Source organism: Oncorhynchus mykiss, chromosome 18 (genome assembly GCF_057628025.1).
Source record: "Oncorhynchus mykiss isolate SJ-2025 chromosome 18, ASM5762802v1, whole genome shotgun sequence".
NCBI lineage: Eukaryota > Metazoa > Chordata > Actinopteri > Salmoniformes > Salmonidae > Oncorhynchus > Oncorhynchus mykiss.
In genome coordinates this window covers 72,542,696-72,559,972 of record NC_143039.1, presented here as the reverse complement: position 1 = coordinate 72,559,972, position 17,277 = coordinate 72,542,696, and the positions used below count along the sequence as shown (strand labels likewise).

Below are 17,277 nucleotides of genomic sequence, written 5' to 3'. Positions count from 1 at the left end.
GTAGTCTGGTGTATACTGTAACTAGTGGTAGTCTGGTGTGTACTGTACTGTACCTAGTGGTAGTCTGGTGTATACTGTACCTAGTGGTAGTCTGGTGTGTACTGTACTGAACCTAGTGGTAGTCTGGTGTATACTGTACCTAGTGGTAGTCTGGTGTGTACTGTACTGTACCTAGTGGTAGTCTGGTGTGTACTGTACTGTACCTAGTGGTACTCTGGTGTATACTGTACTGTACCTAGTGGTAGTCTGGTGTATACTGTACCTAGTGGTAGTCTGGTGTGTACTGTACTGTACCTAGTGGTACTCTGGTGTATACTGTACTGTACCTAATGGTACTCTGGTGTATACTGTACTGTACCTAGTGGTAGTCTGGTGTGTACTGTACTGTACCTAGTGGTAGTCTGGTGTGTACTGTACTGTACCTAGTGGTAGTCTGGTGTATACTGTACCTAGTGGTAGTCTGGTGTGTACTGTACTGTACCTAGTGGTAGTCTGGTGTATACTGTACCTAGAGGTAGTCTGGTGTGTACTGTACCTAGTGGTAGTCTGGTGTGTACTGTACTGTACCTAGTGGTAGTCTGGTGTGTACTGTACCTAGTGGTAGTCTGGTGTATACTGTACCTAGTGGTAGTCTGGTGTGTACTGTACTGTACCTAGTGCTAGTCTGGTGTATACTGTACCTAGTGGTAGTCTGGTGTGTACTGTACTGTACCTAGTGGTAGTCTGGTGTATACTGTAACTAGTGGTAGTCTGGTGTGTACTGTACTGTACCTAGTGGTAGTCTGGTGTATACTGTACTGTACCTAGTGGTAGTCTGGTGTGTACTGTACTGTACCTAGTGGTAGTCTGGTGTGTACTGTACTGTACCTAGTGGTAGTCTGGTGTATACTGTACTGTACCTAGTGGTAGTCTGGTGTGTACTGTACCTAGTGGTAGTCTGGTGTGTACTGTACTGTACCTAGTGGTAGTCTGGTGTATACTGTACCTAGTGGTAGTCTGGTGTGTACTGTACTGTACCTAGTGGTAGTCTGGTGTATACTGTACCTAGTGGTAGTCTGGTGTATACTGTACCTAGTGGTAGTCTGGTGTATACTGTACCTAGTGGTAGCCTGGAGTATACTGTACTGTACCTAGTGGTAGTCTGGTGTGTACTGTACTGTACCTAGTGGTAGTCTGGTGTGTACTGTACTGTACCTAGTGGTAGTCTGGTGTGTACTGTACTGTACCTAGTGGTAGTCTGGTGTGTACTGTACTGTACCTAGTGGTAGTCTGGTGTGTACTGTACTGTACCTAGTGGTAGTCTGGTGTATACTGTACTGTACCTAGTGGTACTCTGGTGTGTACTGTACTGTACCTAGTGGTAGTCTGGTGTGTACTGTACTGTACCTAGTGGTAGTCTGGTGTGTACTGTACTGTACCTAGTGGTAGTCTGGTGTATACTGTAACTAGTGGTACTCTGGTGTATACTGTACTGTACCTAGTGGTAGTCTGGTGTATACTGTAACTAGTGGTAGTCTGGTGTATACTGTACTGTAACTAGTGGTAGTCTGGTGTATACTGTAACTAGTGGTAGTCTAGTGTGTACTGTACTGTACCTAGTGGTAGTCTGGTGTATACTGTAACTAGTGGTAGTCTGGTGTGTACTGTACTGTACCTAGTGGTAGTCTGGTGTATACTGTACCTAGTGGTAGTCTGATGTATACTGTACTGTACCTAGTGGTAGTCTGGTGTATACTGTACCTAGTGGTACTCTGGTGTATACTGTACTGTACCTAATGGTACTCTGGTGTATACTGTACTGTACCTAGTGGTAGTCTGGTGTGTACTGTACTGTACCTAGTGGTAGTCTGGTGTGTACTGTACTGTACCTAGTGGTAGTCTGGTGTATACTGTACCTAGTGGTAGTCTGGTGTGTACTGTACTGTACCTAGTGGTAGTCTGGTGTATACTGTACCTAGAGGTAGTCTGGTGTGTACTGTACTGTACCTAGTGGTACTCTGGTGTATACTGTACTGTACCTAATGGTACTCTGGTGTATACTGTACTGTACCTAGTGGTAGTCTGGTGTGTACTGTACTGTACCTAGTGGTAGTCTGGTGTGTACTGTACTGTACCTAGTGGTAGTCTGGTGTATACTGTACCTAGTGGTAGTCTGGTGTGTACTGTACTGTACCTAGTGGTAGTCTGGTGTATACTGTACCTAGAGGTAGTCTGGTGTGTACTGTACCTAGTGGTAGTCTGGTGTATACTGTACCTAGAGGTAGTCTGGTGTGTACTGTACCTAGTGGTAGTCTGGTGTGTACTGTACTGTACCTAGTGGTAGTCTGGTGTGTACTGTACCTAGTGGTAGTCTGGTGTATACTGTACCTAGTGGTAGTCTGGTGTGTACTGTACTGTACCTAGTGGTAGTCTGGTGTATACTGTACCTAGTGGTAGTCTGGTGTGTACTGTACTGTACCTAGTGGTAGTCTGGTGTATACTGTAACTAGTGGTAGTCTGGTGTGTACTGTACTGTACCTAGTGGTAGTCTGGTGTATACTGTACTGTACCTAGTGGTAGTCTGGTGTGTACTGTACTGTACCTAGTGGTAGTCTGGTGTGTACTGTACTGTACCTAGTGGTAGTCTGGTGTATACTGTACTGTACCTAGTGGTAGTCTGGTGTGTACTGTACCTAGTGGTAGTCTGGTGTGTACTGTACTGTACCTAGTGGTAGTCTGGTGTGTACTGTACTGTACCTAGTGGTAGTCTGGTGTATACTGTACCTAGTGGTAGTCTGGTGTATACTGTACCTAGTGGTAGTCTGGTGTATACTGTACCTAGTGGTAGCCTGGAGTATACTGTACTGTACCTAGTGGTAGTCTGGTGTGTACTGTACTGTACCTAGTGGTAGTCTGGTGTGTACTGTACTGTACCTAGTGGTAGTCTGGTGTGTACTGTACTGTACCTAGTGGTAGTCTGGTGTATACTGTACTGTACCTAGTGGTACTCTGGTGTGTACTGTACTGTACCTAGTGGTAGTCTGGTGTGTACTGTACTGTACCTAGTGGTAGTCTGGTGTGTACTGTACTGTACCTAGTGGTAGTCTGGTGTATACTGTAACTAGTGGTACTCTAGTGTGTACTGTACTGTACCTAGTGGTAGTCTGGTGTATACTGTAACTAGTGGTAGTCTGGTGTGTACTGTACTGTACCTAGTGGTAGTCTGGTGTATACTGTACCTAGTGGTAGTCTGATGTATACTGTACTGTACCTAGTGGTAGTCTGGTGTATACTGTACCTAGTGGTAGTCTGGTGTGTACTGTACTGTACCTAGTGGTACTCTGGTGTATACTGTACTGTACCTAGTGGTAGTCTGATGTGTACTGTACTGTACCTAGTGGTAGTCTGGTGTATACTGTAACTAGTGGTAGTCTGGTGTGTACTGTACTGTACCTAGTGGTAGTCTGGTGTATACTGTACCTAGTGGTAGTCTGGTGTGTACTGTACTGTACCTAGTGGTAGTCTGGTGTATACTGTACCTAGTGGTAGTCTGGTGTATACTGTACCTAGTGGTAGTCTGGTGTATACTGTACCTAGTGGTAGCCTGGAGTATACTGTACTGTACCTAGTGGTAGTCTGGTGTGTACTGTACTGTACCTAGTGGTAGTCTGGTGTGTACTGTACTGTACCTAGTGGTAGTCTGGTGTGTACTGTACTGTACCTAGTGGTACTCTGGTGTGTACTGTACTGTACCTAGTGGTAGTCTGGTGTGTACTGTACTGTACCTAGTGGTAGTCTGGTGTGTACTGTACTGTACCTAGTGGTAGTCTGGTGTATACTGTAACTAGTGGTACTCTAGTGTGTACTGTACTGTACCTAGTGGTAGTCTGGTGTATACTGTAACTAGTGGTAGTCTGGTGTGTACTGTACTGTACCTAGTGGTAGTCTGGTGTATACTGTACCTAGTGGTAGTCTGATGTATACTGTACTGTACCTAGTGGTAGTCTGGTGTATACTGTACCTAGTGGTAGTCTGGTGTGTACTGTACTGTACCTAGTGGTACTCTGGTGTATACTGTACTGTACCTAGTGGTAGTCTGATGTGTACTGTACTGTACCTAGTGGTAGTCTGGTGTATACTGTAACTAGTGGTAGTCTGGTGTGTACTGTACTGTACCTAATGGTAGTCTGGTGTGTACTGTACTGTAACTAGTGGTAGTCTGGTGTGTACTGTACTGTACCTAGTGGTAGTCTGATGTGTACTGTACTGTACCTAGTGGTAGTCTGGTGTATACTGTAACTAGTGGTAGTCTGGTGTATACTGTACTGTACCTAGTGGTAGTCTGATGTGTACTGTACTGTACCTAGTGGTAGTCTGGTGTGTACTGTACTGTACCTAGTGGTACTCTGGTGTATACTGTACTGTACCTAATGGTACTCTGGTGTATACTGTACTGTACCTAGTGCTAGTCTGATGTGTACTGTACTGTACCTAGTGGTAGTCTGGTGTATACTGTAACTAGTGGTAGTCTGGTGTATACTGTAACTAGTGGTAGTCTGGTGTATACTGTAACTAGTGGTAGTCTGGTGTATACTGTAACTAGTGGTAGTCTGGTGTATACTGTAACTAGTGGTAGTCTGGTGTGTACTGTACCTAGTGGTAGTCTGGTGTATACTGTACTGTACCTAATGGTACTCTGGTGTATACTGTAACTAGTGGTAGTCTGGTGTATACTGTAACTAGTGGTAGTCTGGTGTATACTGTAACTAGTGGTAGTCTGGTGTATACTGTAACTAGTGGTAGTCTGGTGTATACTGTAACTAGTGGTAGTCTGGTGTATACTGTAACTAGTGGTAGTCTGGTGTATACTGTAACTAGTGGTAGTCTGGTGTATATTGTACTGTAACGAGTGGTAGTCTGGTGTATGTATGCTGTAAGTTCCCCTTCCCTGGAAAAATAAGGGAGAGAAAGGATAAAGGTTCCTGTAGGGGTCAGAGGTCACTCACAGGGGTCCCGGGAGTCGCTAGTGTTGAGCAGGGTCACGGCGCTGCGGCTACGGGCCAGGAAGGACAGGGTGGGGGTCATGAGCCGCTCCACGATGCGGCTCTCCCACGGACTGAGACGCAGACTGCGAGCTGGCAGACACAAGAGGGCACTCTTTTACACACACACACACACACACACACTGCAGAGTCCCCAGAATCAGACTCCCCAGTAGTGCACCACCAGATTACCCACCGTTCCCCAGTCACTCACTGACAACACCGTCTGATCACACTTACTAACTAGCTATTTCAGCCTGACCACTCTTACTACATACTGTGGAGACAGACTTCACTCCAGTTAAACATGATGGACAGGTGGAGAAATCTGGAGATATTTCACCCACATGTACAGTACCAGTCAAAAGTTTGGACACACCTACTCATTACAGTTTTTTTTGTCCTATTTTCTACATTGTAGAATAATAGTGAAGATATCAACACTATGAAATAACACATATAGAATCATGTAGTAACCAAAAAAGTGTTAAACAAATCAAAATATATTTTATATTTGAGATTCTTCAAAGTAGCCACCATTTGCCTTGATGACAGGTTTGCACACTCTTGGCATTCTCTCAACCAGCTTCATGAGGTAGTCACCTGGAATGCATTTCAATGAACAGGTGTGTCTTGTTAAAAGTTAATTTGTGGAATTTCTTCCCTTCTTAATGTTTTGAGACAATCAGTTGTGTTGTGACAAGGTAGGGGTGATATACAGAAGATGGCCCTATTTGGTAAAAGACCATATTATGGCAAGAACAGCTCAAATAAGCAAAGAGAAACGACAACCCATCATTACTTTAAGACATGAAGGTCAGTCAATACGAAACATTTCAAGAACCTTGAAAGTTTCTTCAAGTGCAGTCGCAAATACCATCAAGCGCTATGATGAATCTAGCTCTCATGAAGACTGCCACAGGAAATTAAAACCCAGAGTTAACTCTGCTGCAGAGGATAAGTTCATTACAGTTACCAGCCTCAGAAATTGCAGCCCAAATAAATGCTTCACAGAGTTGCCGTAACAGACACATCTCAACATCAACTGTTCAGAGGAGACTGCGTGAATCAGGCCTTCATGGTCGAAATGCTGCAAAGAAACCACTACTAAAGGACACCAATGAGAAGAAGAGACGTGCTTGGCCAAGAAACAAGAGCAATGGACATTAGACTGGTGTAGTCCAAATTGAGCCTAATTGTTGGGTCCAGTCAGCTATGCTAATGAGCGTCCCAAACGGTACCATAACCCCTATTTAGTGCCCTTCTTTTTACCAGCCCCCATAGGGCTCTGGTCAAAAGTAGTGCACTATACTATATACTGTATAGGGTGCAGTTTGGGACACAACTCTTGTGTGGATCACTCAGCTCTCTCTGTATCCTCTAACTGATGGCGTGCCACACAGAATGTTGCCCCGTTGACTCTTTGCTCAGCAATGAAGTCAGACTGGAATCAGAAACTGGAATCAGAAAAAATGCTGTTTATAGAGGAACATCTCAATATGTCCTCTTATTAAGCATTATCCTGTAATAACAACATTGAATGCGTACACACACACACACACACACACACACACAGTCACACACACACACAGTCACGCACACACACAGTCACACACACGCACAGTCACACACAGTCACACACATGCACAAGCACAGTCACGCGCACACACACAATCACGCACACACACAGTCACACACACACACAGTCACGCACAGTCACGCACACACACAGTCACGCACAGTCACGCACACACACAGTCACACACACACAATCACGCACAGTCACACACACACACAGTCACGCACAGTCACGCACACACACAGTCACGCACAGTCACGCACACACACAGTCACACACACACAATCACACACACACACACACAGTCACGCACGCACACACACACAGAGTCATGCACACAGTCACCCAAGCACAGAAAGTTTACAATCACAACGGCAACACCAAGAAGCTGATGATAAGCGTGAGTCGTGACACTTCATTTCTGCAGATGCATGTAAAGCACATTTAGGATGGTACTGATCAGTGAATGGAAAACACTGAAAAGCTTTGACTATCCCATAACATTGACTGGTTCATATTATTTAATGGACCAGGGGTCACCTTCGCTGTATTTTGGACAGATCATTTTCACAAAGTGTTTTATGGTTGATAACCCAACTTGGGCCCGGGCCTGTTGCTAAGCAACAGTGAGGCGGCTTATTTTCTCCTTCAATGCGGCAAGACATTTACTGCTGCTGCCTGATACAGTGAACACCTGGTAGATAAGTCATGGGGCTCTAAAAAACCCATCAGGCTATTACAGGCCTATGTATATCCCACAGCCAGAACATTTGAACTGCCTAGTCGACTGGATTTCATATTGCAGGTCCTGGAAAATATCAGTCTGCTGAAGAGAGGACATTCTGTGTCAAGTATTTAGAATTGACTTGACTGAGTATTGAATTTGTTCGGGAAGATCAATAAAAGCTGACTGCGTGTAGTCAGTGATGAGTGACATGACAACTTCTGATGGCGGAGATCCAGAGGGTGGAAGAGGACTTGGACAGCCTTCAAAAAGAATAGATGACGATCTAATGACATATATTATAGCAACCTGATGACCTCTCTACCTAAGATCTCCTCCACCTAAGATCTCCTCCGCCTAAGATCTCCTCCGCCTAAGATCTCCTCCGCCTAAGGTCTCCTCCGCCTAAGATCTCCTCCATCTAAGATCTCCTCCGCCTAAGATCTCCATCTAAGATCTCCTCCATCCAAGATTTCCTCCATCTAAGATCTCCTCCATCTAAGATCTCCTCCATCCAAGATCTCCTCCATCCAAGATCTCCTCCATCCAAGATCTCCTTCGCCTAAGATCTCATCCACCTAAGATCTCCTCCGCCTAAGATCTCCATCTAAGATATACTCCATCTAAGATCTCCTCCATCCAAGATTTCCTCCATCTAAGATCTCCTCCATCTAAGATCTCCTCCATCCAAGATCTCCTCCATCCAAGATCTCATCCGCCTAAGATCTCATCCGCCTAAGATCTCCTCCATCTAAGATCTCCTCCATCCAAGATTTTCTCCATCTAAGATCTCCTCCATCCAAGATCTCCTCCATCCAAGATCTCATCCACCTAAGATCTCCTCCATCTAAGATCTCCTCCATCTAAGATCTCCTCCATCTAAGATCTCCTCCATCCAAGATCTCCTCCATCCAATATCTCCTCCACCTAAGATCTCATCCACCTAAGATCTCCTCCATCTAAGATCTCCTCCATCTAAGATCTCCTCCATCTAAGATCTCCTCCATCCAAGATTTCCTCCATCCAAGATCTCCTCCATCCAAGATCTCCTCCATCCAAGATCTCCTCCGCCTAAGATCTCATCCGCCTAAGATCTCCTCCATCTAAGATCTCCTCCATCCAAGATCTCCTCCATCCAAGATCTCCTCCATCTAAGATCTCCCCCATCTAAGATCTCATCCACCTAAGATCTCCTCCATCTAAGATCTCATCCACCTAAGATCTCATCCACCTAAGATCTCCTCCATCTAAGATCTCCTCCATCTAAGATCTCCCCCATCTAAGATCTCATCCACCTAAGATCTCCTCCATCTAAGATCTCCTCCGCCTAAGATCTCATCCACCTAAGATCTCCTCCATCTAAGATCTCCCCTACCTAAGATCTCCTCTCCTCATGTTATTACTGCACATGTGATAATTAGATAAAGAGTTCATCAATGACTACCTGACCATTTACATGACACTATCTGGCCATTATGGTGGAAAATTGCAGGATTATGTTATAATACTTTTATTGCATCAAATGGTTGTTTTATGTAACAGAATAACTATTGTGTGTGTGTTCTACTGAGGATGGGCCTCTGGGAGATAACACTGACAGGGGATTTATGATGTCTTCTGGGTGATAAAACCTAAAGAGCATTCCAGAGCACGAGTTAATGTTTCTGTTCCATATGGTACCAGGGAGAGATGACCCCAGGGCCAGACTCTGGTCTGTAGACAAAGATGACTGTTTTTACAGCAGATACTGTCTGCTATGAATTACAGGTATCTTTCATACAAATCGTAACCCTGTGACCCATTCTATATATCTGTTGTTCGTCATGTAGGCTGAAAGGGGTGTATCTTGGCTATAAAATACCTTTGTACTTTTGTCTCAACGAATCATCTGAGGGTGATTCGTCGACCAGCCATCGCTATTGCAAAACTCTCACTAACAAAGATTTAGTTTAAGTATAACTCTGACTTGTGTGATAAGTTTGTCTCTCCTCAGTTGATAGTAAAGAAATGAACCACGACACCATTTACAATATACTATCTGACCATTGACATTACACTATCTATCTACATTACACTATCTATTTGCATTACACTATTTGATCATTTACATTACATTATCTGACCAATGACATTACATTATCTGACCATTGACATTACATTATCTGACCATTGATATTACACTAGTCTTCTTCCAAGCCAAAATGGAGAATCCTTAGCATTAGATGAAACATTAGCCACAGTCACATTACAATACCCATCTCTACCACCACCGAACCACACCATGCCATCATGACCACCAAACCACACCACCACCTCTACCACCACCACCACACCTCTACCACATCTCTACCACCACCGAACCACACCATGCCATCATGACCACTGAACCACCGAACCACACCATGCCATCATGACCACTGAACCACACCATGCCATCATGATCACCAAACCACACCACCACCTCTACCACCACCACCACCACCGAACCACACCATGCCATCATGACCACTGAACCACCTCTACCACCGAACCACACCATGCCATCATGACCACTGAACCACACCACCACCTCTACACCTCCACCACCAAACCACACCATGCCATCATGACCCCTGAACCACACCATGCCATCATGACCACTGAACCACACCATGCCATCATGACCAGCGAACCACACCACCACCTCTACCACCACCACCACACCTCTACCACGACCGAACCACACCATGCCATCATGACCACTGAACCACCACCTCTACACCTCCACCTCCGAACCACACCATGCCATCATGACCACTGAACCACCTCTACCACCGAACCACACCATGCCATCATGACCACTGAACCACACCATGCCACCATGACCACTGAACCACACCATGCCACCATGACCACTGAACCAGACCACCACCTCTACCACCACCACCACACCTCCACCATCTCCACCACCTCCACCATCACCACCTCTACCACCACCACATCTCCACCACCACCACCACCACCATGCCATCATGACAACTGAACCACACCCCCACGACACCACCACCTCTACCACCACCTCTACCATCACACCTCTACCACCTCCACACCTCCACCACCACCCCTCTACCACCACCATCTCCACCACCTCCTCTACCACCACCTCCACCACCACACTTCTACCACCACCATCTCCACCACCTCCTCTACCACCACCTCCACCACCACACTTCTACCACCACCATCTCCACCACCTCCTCTACCTCCACCACCACACCTCCACCACCTCCTCTACCACCACCTCCACCACCTCCTCTACCACCACACCACCACCACACCTCCTCCACCACCACACCACCACCACACCTCTACCACCACACCTCTACCGACCTCCTCCACACCTCTACCACCACCTCCACCTCTACCACCACCACACCTCTACCGACCTCCTCCACACCTCTACCACCTCCCTCTATCAACTCTACCACACCTCCACCACCACACCTCTATCAACTCTACCACACCTCCACCTCCACCACACCTCCTCCACCACACCTCTATCAACTCTACCACACCTCCACCACCACACCTCTACCAACTCTACCACACCTCCACCACCACATCTCTACCACCTCCACCACCACCACCACATCTCTATCACCTCTACCACCACACCTCTATCACCTCTACCACCACACCTCTACCACCTCCAACACCACCACATCTCTACCACCTCCAACACCACCACATCTCTACCACCACCACCACACCTCTATCACCTCTACCACCACACCTCTACCACCACACCTATACCACCACCACCACACCTCTACCACCTCCAACACCACCACATCTCTACCACCCCCACCACACCTCTATCACCTCTACCACCACACCTCTACCACCTCTACCACCACCACAACACCTCTACCACCACCACCACACCTCTACCACCTCCAACACCACCACATCTCTACCACCACCACACCTCTATCACCTCTACCACCACCACCACATCTCTACCACCACCACCACATCTCTACCACCACCACCACATCTCTACCACCACCACCACATCTCTACCACCACCACCACATCTCTACCACCACCACCACATCTCTACCACCTCCACCACCACACCTCTACCACCTCCAACACCACCACACCTCTATCACCTCTACCACCCCACCTCTACCACCTCCACCACCACCACATCTCTACCACCTCCACCACCACATCTCTACCACCACCACCACACCTCTATCACCTCTACCACCACACCTCTACCACCACCACCACATCTCTACCACCTCCACCACCACCACCACATCTCTACCACCTCTACCACCACCAAACCTCTACCACCTCCACCACCACACCTCCACCACCACACCTCTACCACCTCCACCACCACACCTCTACCACCTCCACACCTCTACCACCTCCACCACCACACCTCTACCACCTCCACACCTCTACCACCTCCACCACCACACCTCTATAACCTCTTCCACCACCACCACATCTCTACCACCACCACCACCACCACCACACCTCTACCACCCCCACCACCACACCTCCACCACACCTCTACCACCTCCACCACCACACCTCTACCACCTCCACACCTCTACCACCTCCACCACCACACCTCTATCACCTCCACCACCACACCTCTATCACCTCTACCACCACATCTCTATCACCTCTACCACCACACCTCTACCACCTCCACCACCACCACCACCACATCTCTACCACCTTTACCACCACACCTCTATCACCTCTACCACCACATCTCTATCACCTCTACCACCACACCTCTACCACCTCCACCACCACCACCTCCACACCTCTACCGACCTCCACCACACCTCTACCGACCTCCACCACACCTCATTCACCCCCACCACACCTCCACCACCACACCTCTATCAACTCTACCACACCTCCACCACCCCCCCACCACCACACCTCCACCACACCTCTATCACCTCTATCACCACACCTCTACCACCTCCTCCACCACCACCCCACCTCTACCACCACCACACCTCCACCACCACCACGTCCTCTCCACCACACCTCTACCACCACCCCCATGCCACCTCCACATCTACCACCACCACACCTCCACCACCCCCCCACCACCACACCTCCATCACCACACCTCTACCACCTCCTCCACCACCACCCCACCTCTACCACCACCACACCTCTCCACCACCACCTCTACCACCACCACGCCACATACCGCACCTCCACCACCCCCCCACCACCACACCTCCACCACACCTCTATCACCTCCATCACCACACCTCTACCACCTCCTCCACCACCACCCCACCTCTACCCCCACCTCTCCACCACCACCACCACACCTCCACCACCACCACGTCCTCTCCACCACACCCTCTACCACCACCACACCACCTCCACATCTACCACCACCACACCTCCACCACCACACCCTCTACCACCACCACGCCACCTCCACATCTACCACCACCACACCTCCACCACCCCCCCACCACCACACCTCCATCACCTCCATCACCACACCTCTACCACCTCCTCCACCACCACCCCACCTCTACCACCACCACCACCTCTACCACCACCACCACACCTCCACCACCACCACCTCTACCACCACCACACCTCCACCACCACCACCTCTACCACCACCACACCGCCACCACCACCTCTACCACCTCCACCACACCGCCACCTCCTCCACCACCACCACCACCTCCTCTACCACGACCTCTACCGCCACCACCTCTACCACCACCTCCTCTACCACCACCTCTACCACCACCACCACCACCACCACCTCTACCACCACCACACCTCCACCACCTCCTCTACCACCACCACTTCCACCACCACCTCTACCACCCCCACCACCTCTACCACACCTCTACCACCACCACCACCTCTACCACCCCCACCACCTCCTCTACCACCACTACCACCACCACCACCTTTCAAACCAGCACAGCTTATGACCAACAGCAGAGTGGAGGACAACCAAAGAGTGTGGAATAGAAGGGTGTCATGACTGAAGTGACAGAAACCTATACACACCAATAGAGGGAAAAAATGATCACAAAATATGGAATAATATAGATGTCTGGTCTGAGACGGGTAATGTAGTGTATTAAGGATAGGAAATGTGTTGTAAGGATAGGAAATGATTGGTCACCAGGCAACAGGCAGGCAGGCAGGCAGGCCACCAGGCCACAGTTAAAACTAAAACCAGGTAATAAGGAGGATCTGAGAGGGGAAGGGAGTGGGGAAAGGGGGAGGAGGGGGACTGATATAGAGGCCTGGGGGACATTGACGCGGGTCGGTCATCCTTACTTCTGTTGGGGGAGTTCCAGAGGGTTGCAGAGGACTTGGACAGCCTGTTGTTAATGACAGGGTCCACCTGTCTCGGTAAGTTGACAGTGGAGGCCGAACATCTGCCTGCACCAGAGAGAACGCAACAGACAACAACTGTTCACAAGGCTGGCGGGGTGGGGAACCCAAGGATGTACTGTAGACGTAGGCCTAGTGTCGATGAGCTCGCCCTCTGTCTGTCTCTGTCTGTCTCTCTCAGTCTGTCTGTCTGTCTGGATCATGCAGTTGACAGAGCTTATAGCAGAGTGGGACCACATCATTCATTGATTCACTGATTCATTGTAGTTTAGGGCACTCTAAACCCCAGAAACAGATGGCGTCTAAACCCAGAAACAAATGGCGTCTAAAACCCAGAAACAGATGGCGTCTAAACCCAGAAACAAATGGCGTCTAAACCCCAGAAACAGATGGCGTCTAAACCCAGAAACAAATGGCGTCTAAAACCCAGAAACAGATGGCGTCTAAACCCAGAAACAAATGGCGTCTAAACCCAGAAACAAATGGCGTCTAAACCCCAGAAACAGATGGCGTCTAAACCCAGAAACAAATGGCGTCTAAAACCCAGAAACAAATGGCGTCTAAACCCAGAAACAAATGGCGTCTAAACCCCAGAAACAGATGGCGTCTAAACCCAGAAACAAATGGCGTCTAAAACCCAGAAACAAATGGCGTTTAAAACCCAGAAACAGATGGCGTCTAAACCCAGAAACAAATGGCGTCTAAAACCCAGAAACAAATGGCGTCTAAACCCCAGAAACAAATGGTGTCTAAACCCAGAAACAAGTGGCGTCTAAACCCAGAAACAAATGGCGTCTAAACCCCAGAAACAGGTGGCGTTTAAACCCCAGAAACAGATGGCGTCTAAACCCCAGAAACAGATGGCGTCTAAACCCAGAAACAAATGGCGTCTAAACCCAGAAACAAATGGCGTCTAAACCCAGAAACAAGTGGCGTCTAAACCCAGAAACAGATGGCGTCTAAACCCCAGAAACAGATGGCGTCTAAACCCCAGAAACAGATGGCGTCTAAACCCAGAAACAAATGGCGTCTAAACCCAGAAACAAGTGGCGTCTAAACCCAGAAACAGATGGCGTCTAAACCCCAGAAACAGATGGCGTCTAAACCCCAGAAACAGATGGCGTCTAAACCCCAGAAACAAATGGCGTCTAAACCCAGAAACAGATGGCGTCTAAACCCAGAAACAAATGGCGTCTAAAACCCAGAAACAGATGGTGTCTAAACCCCAGAAACAAATGGCGTCTAAAACCCAGAAACAGATGGCGTCTAAACCCAGAAACAGATGGCGTCTAAACCCAGAAACAGATGGCGTCTAAACCCCAGAAACAAATGGCGTCTAAACCCCAGAAACAGATGGCGTCTAAACCCCAGAAACAGATGGCGTCTAAACCCCAGAAACAGATGGCGTCTAAAACCCAGAAACAGATGGCGTCTAAACCCAGAAACAGATGGCGTCTAAACCCAGAAACAGATGGCGTCTAAACCCCAGAAACAAATGGCGTCTAAACCCCAGAAACAGATGGCGTCTAAACCCAGAAACAGATGGCGTCTAAACCCCAGAAACAAATGGCGTCTAAACCCCAGAAACAGATGGCGTCTAAACCCCAGAAACAGATGGCGTCTAAACCCCAGAAACAGATGGCGTCTAAACCCCAGAAACAAATATTTCTAGAGAACACCAAGTGGTATAGATTGTTTGGTTTGAACTACAAAGACTAAGAAACAAACAAACAAAAACACACACACACACACACACACACACACACACACACATTCGTATTTAGACTTCAGAGAGGAGAGAAGGCTCCTGACATCGTCACAATCCAAGAGAAGGCCTGCCTTTCACAAGCTTGAGTCATTGTTGGACTGAGCAGCATAGTGTACTGTAGGAGACAGTTGGCATACGGAACGCTGAGAATGTTCCTCACAGCTCTGTGATAAACTCAACACCTTGCAGTTCACACAGCAAGTCTAATGAAACATTTATACGACATATTCCCCTCTGTCTCCTATATCTGGATTCTACTGAACAGTTAGAATCTAGAGTCTGAGAAACAGTTCAGATGAGAAGGATCAATACAAATCTAGTCTAGCCATAGGCAACATACTGTTAGTAAACATGAATTATATAATGACTCATCTAGCTATATTAAGTCCTCAGATGAGAACATTACCACCCCTAAACCAAATTACAATCCCACCCCTACGACACCCAAACTGTAGGACACTGTAAATCAACATTAGTTAGTCTGGAACGTCTCAGTCCTGTTCTATGCTGCTCAATGAGGGAACTGTGTGAGCAGTTGTACGAGACATCATGGGGTCCTAGGTGGTTCGGCTCTATGTAGTAATATGTGGTTCTATGAGGTTCTGTGTGGTTCTATGAGGTTCTATGTGGTTCCATGAGGTTATATGTGGTTATATGAGGTTCTATGAGGTTCTATGTGGTTCCATGAGGTTCTATGTGGTTCTATGAGGTTCTATGAGGTTCTATGTGGTTCCAGTGCTGCTCACTTTGTCGGCGCGAGGTCTGGTTGAGGCCTCCAGCCCAGGACCATCTCTGCTGACGGATCTCAGCCCAAGTCTTTTTGGTTGACTTCCTGATGGCCGCCTCGTAGCGCTCCTGTGGTGGGGTAAAAGGGAGACAAAACTTTGACTCACTCAAACAGCTACTGAGGACCTCAACGTGTAATGTTTCTACAACCTTCAACCACTATGTGTATGTACCCTGTGACCTTGTCCCCACAAAGCAAAAGCTGAGTTTCTATATTTGTAATCAGCAAACGCTTAGATACAGTGACCAAATACTTATTTTCAACCATAATTTGCAAATAAATAAATTAAAAATCCTACAATGTGATTTTCTGATTTTTTTTTCTCATTTTGTCTGTCATAGTTGAAGTGTACCCATGATGAAAATTACAGGCCTCTCTCATCTTTTTAAGTGGGACAACTTGCACAATTGGTGGCTGACTAAATACTTTTTTGCCCCACTGTAGTTGGATGGGCTATGTACAGCTGCAACGGTCGGTAAGCTGCTCAGATAGCTGATGCTTAAAGTTAGTGAGGGAGATACAAGTCTCCAACTTTGGGAGATTTCTGCAGTTCGTTCCCGTCACTGGCAGCAGAGAACTGGAAGGAAAGGTGGACAAATAAGGTGTTGGTTGGGGATGACCAGTGAGATATACCTGCTGGAGCGAGTGCTACGGGTGGGTGTTGTTATGGTGACCAGTAAGCTGATATAAGGCGGAGCTTTACCTAGCAAAGATATACACTTAGGTACAGTATGCTGTCCCCTTGCCTGTAACAAAACTACCTACAAAACTGAACACAACACTTGAGCAACAGAGAGATCTTGAAGGTGACCCTCCTCCAGTCCCCACCTTGTTCTTCTCTAGTTTCTGCCTCTGTTTCTCTTCCAGGAGGGCTCTGCGTTTCTCAAGCTTCAGTCTCTGGTCCTCCAGCCTCCTCCTACGTTCCTCCAGCTGGCTCTCCCTCAGACGCCTAGCCTTCTCCTCCTTCTCCAGCCACTGGGCCTTCTTAGTCGCTAG

General features: G+C 47.8%; 1 protein-coding gene across 48 annotated transcripts in view; it reads right to left on the bottom strand.

Moving 5' to 3' along the window:
- The window catches only part of LOC110496692 (uncharacterized), a 92,542-nt gene that overhangs the window by 25,027 nt on the left and 50,238 nt on the right, over nucleotides 1–17,277 (bottom strand). For 25 of the 48 annotated variants that reach the window (XM_090209315.1, XM_036953506.2, XM_036953507.2 and 22 more), the window contains 4 exons: nucleotides 17,110–17,273; nucleotides 16,241–16,349; nucleotides 13,670–13,774; nucleotides 4,986–5,114 (listed from right to left, as the gene is read on the bottom strand). In XM_090209315.1, the coding sequence (XP_090065441.1) occupies nucleotides 4,986–5,114; nucleotides 13,670–13,774; nucleotides 16,241–16,349; nucleotides 17,110–17,273 (507 nt within the window). The remainder of the gene's footprint in view (nucleotides 1–4,985; nucleotides 5,115–13,669; nucleotides 13,775–16,240; nucleotides 16,350–17,109; nucleotides 17,274–17,277) is intronic. The other 23 variants (XM_036953511.2, XM_090209330.1, XM_090209329.1 and 20 more) reach the window with 1 other exon arrangement.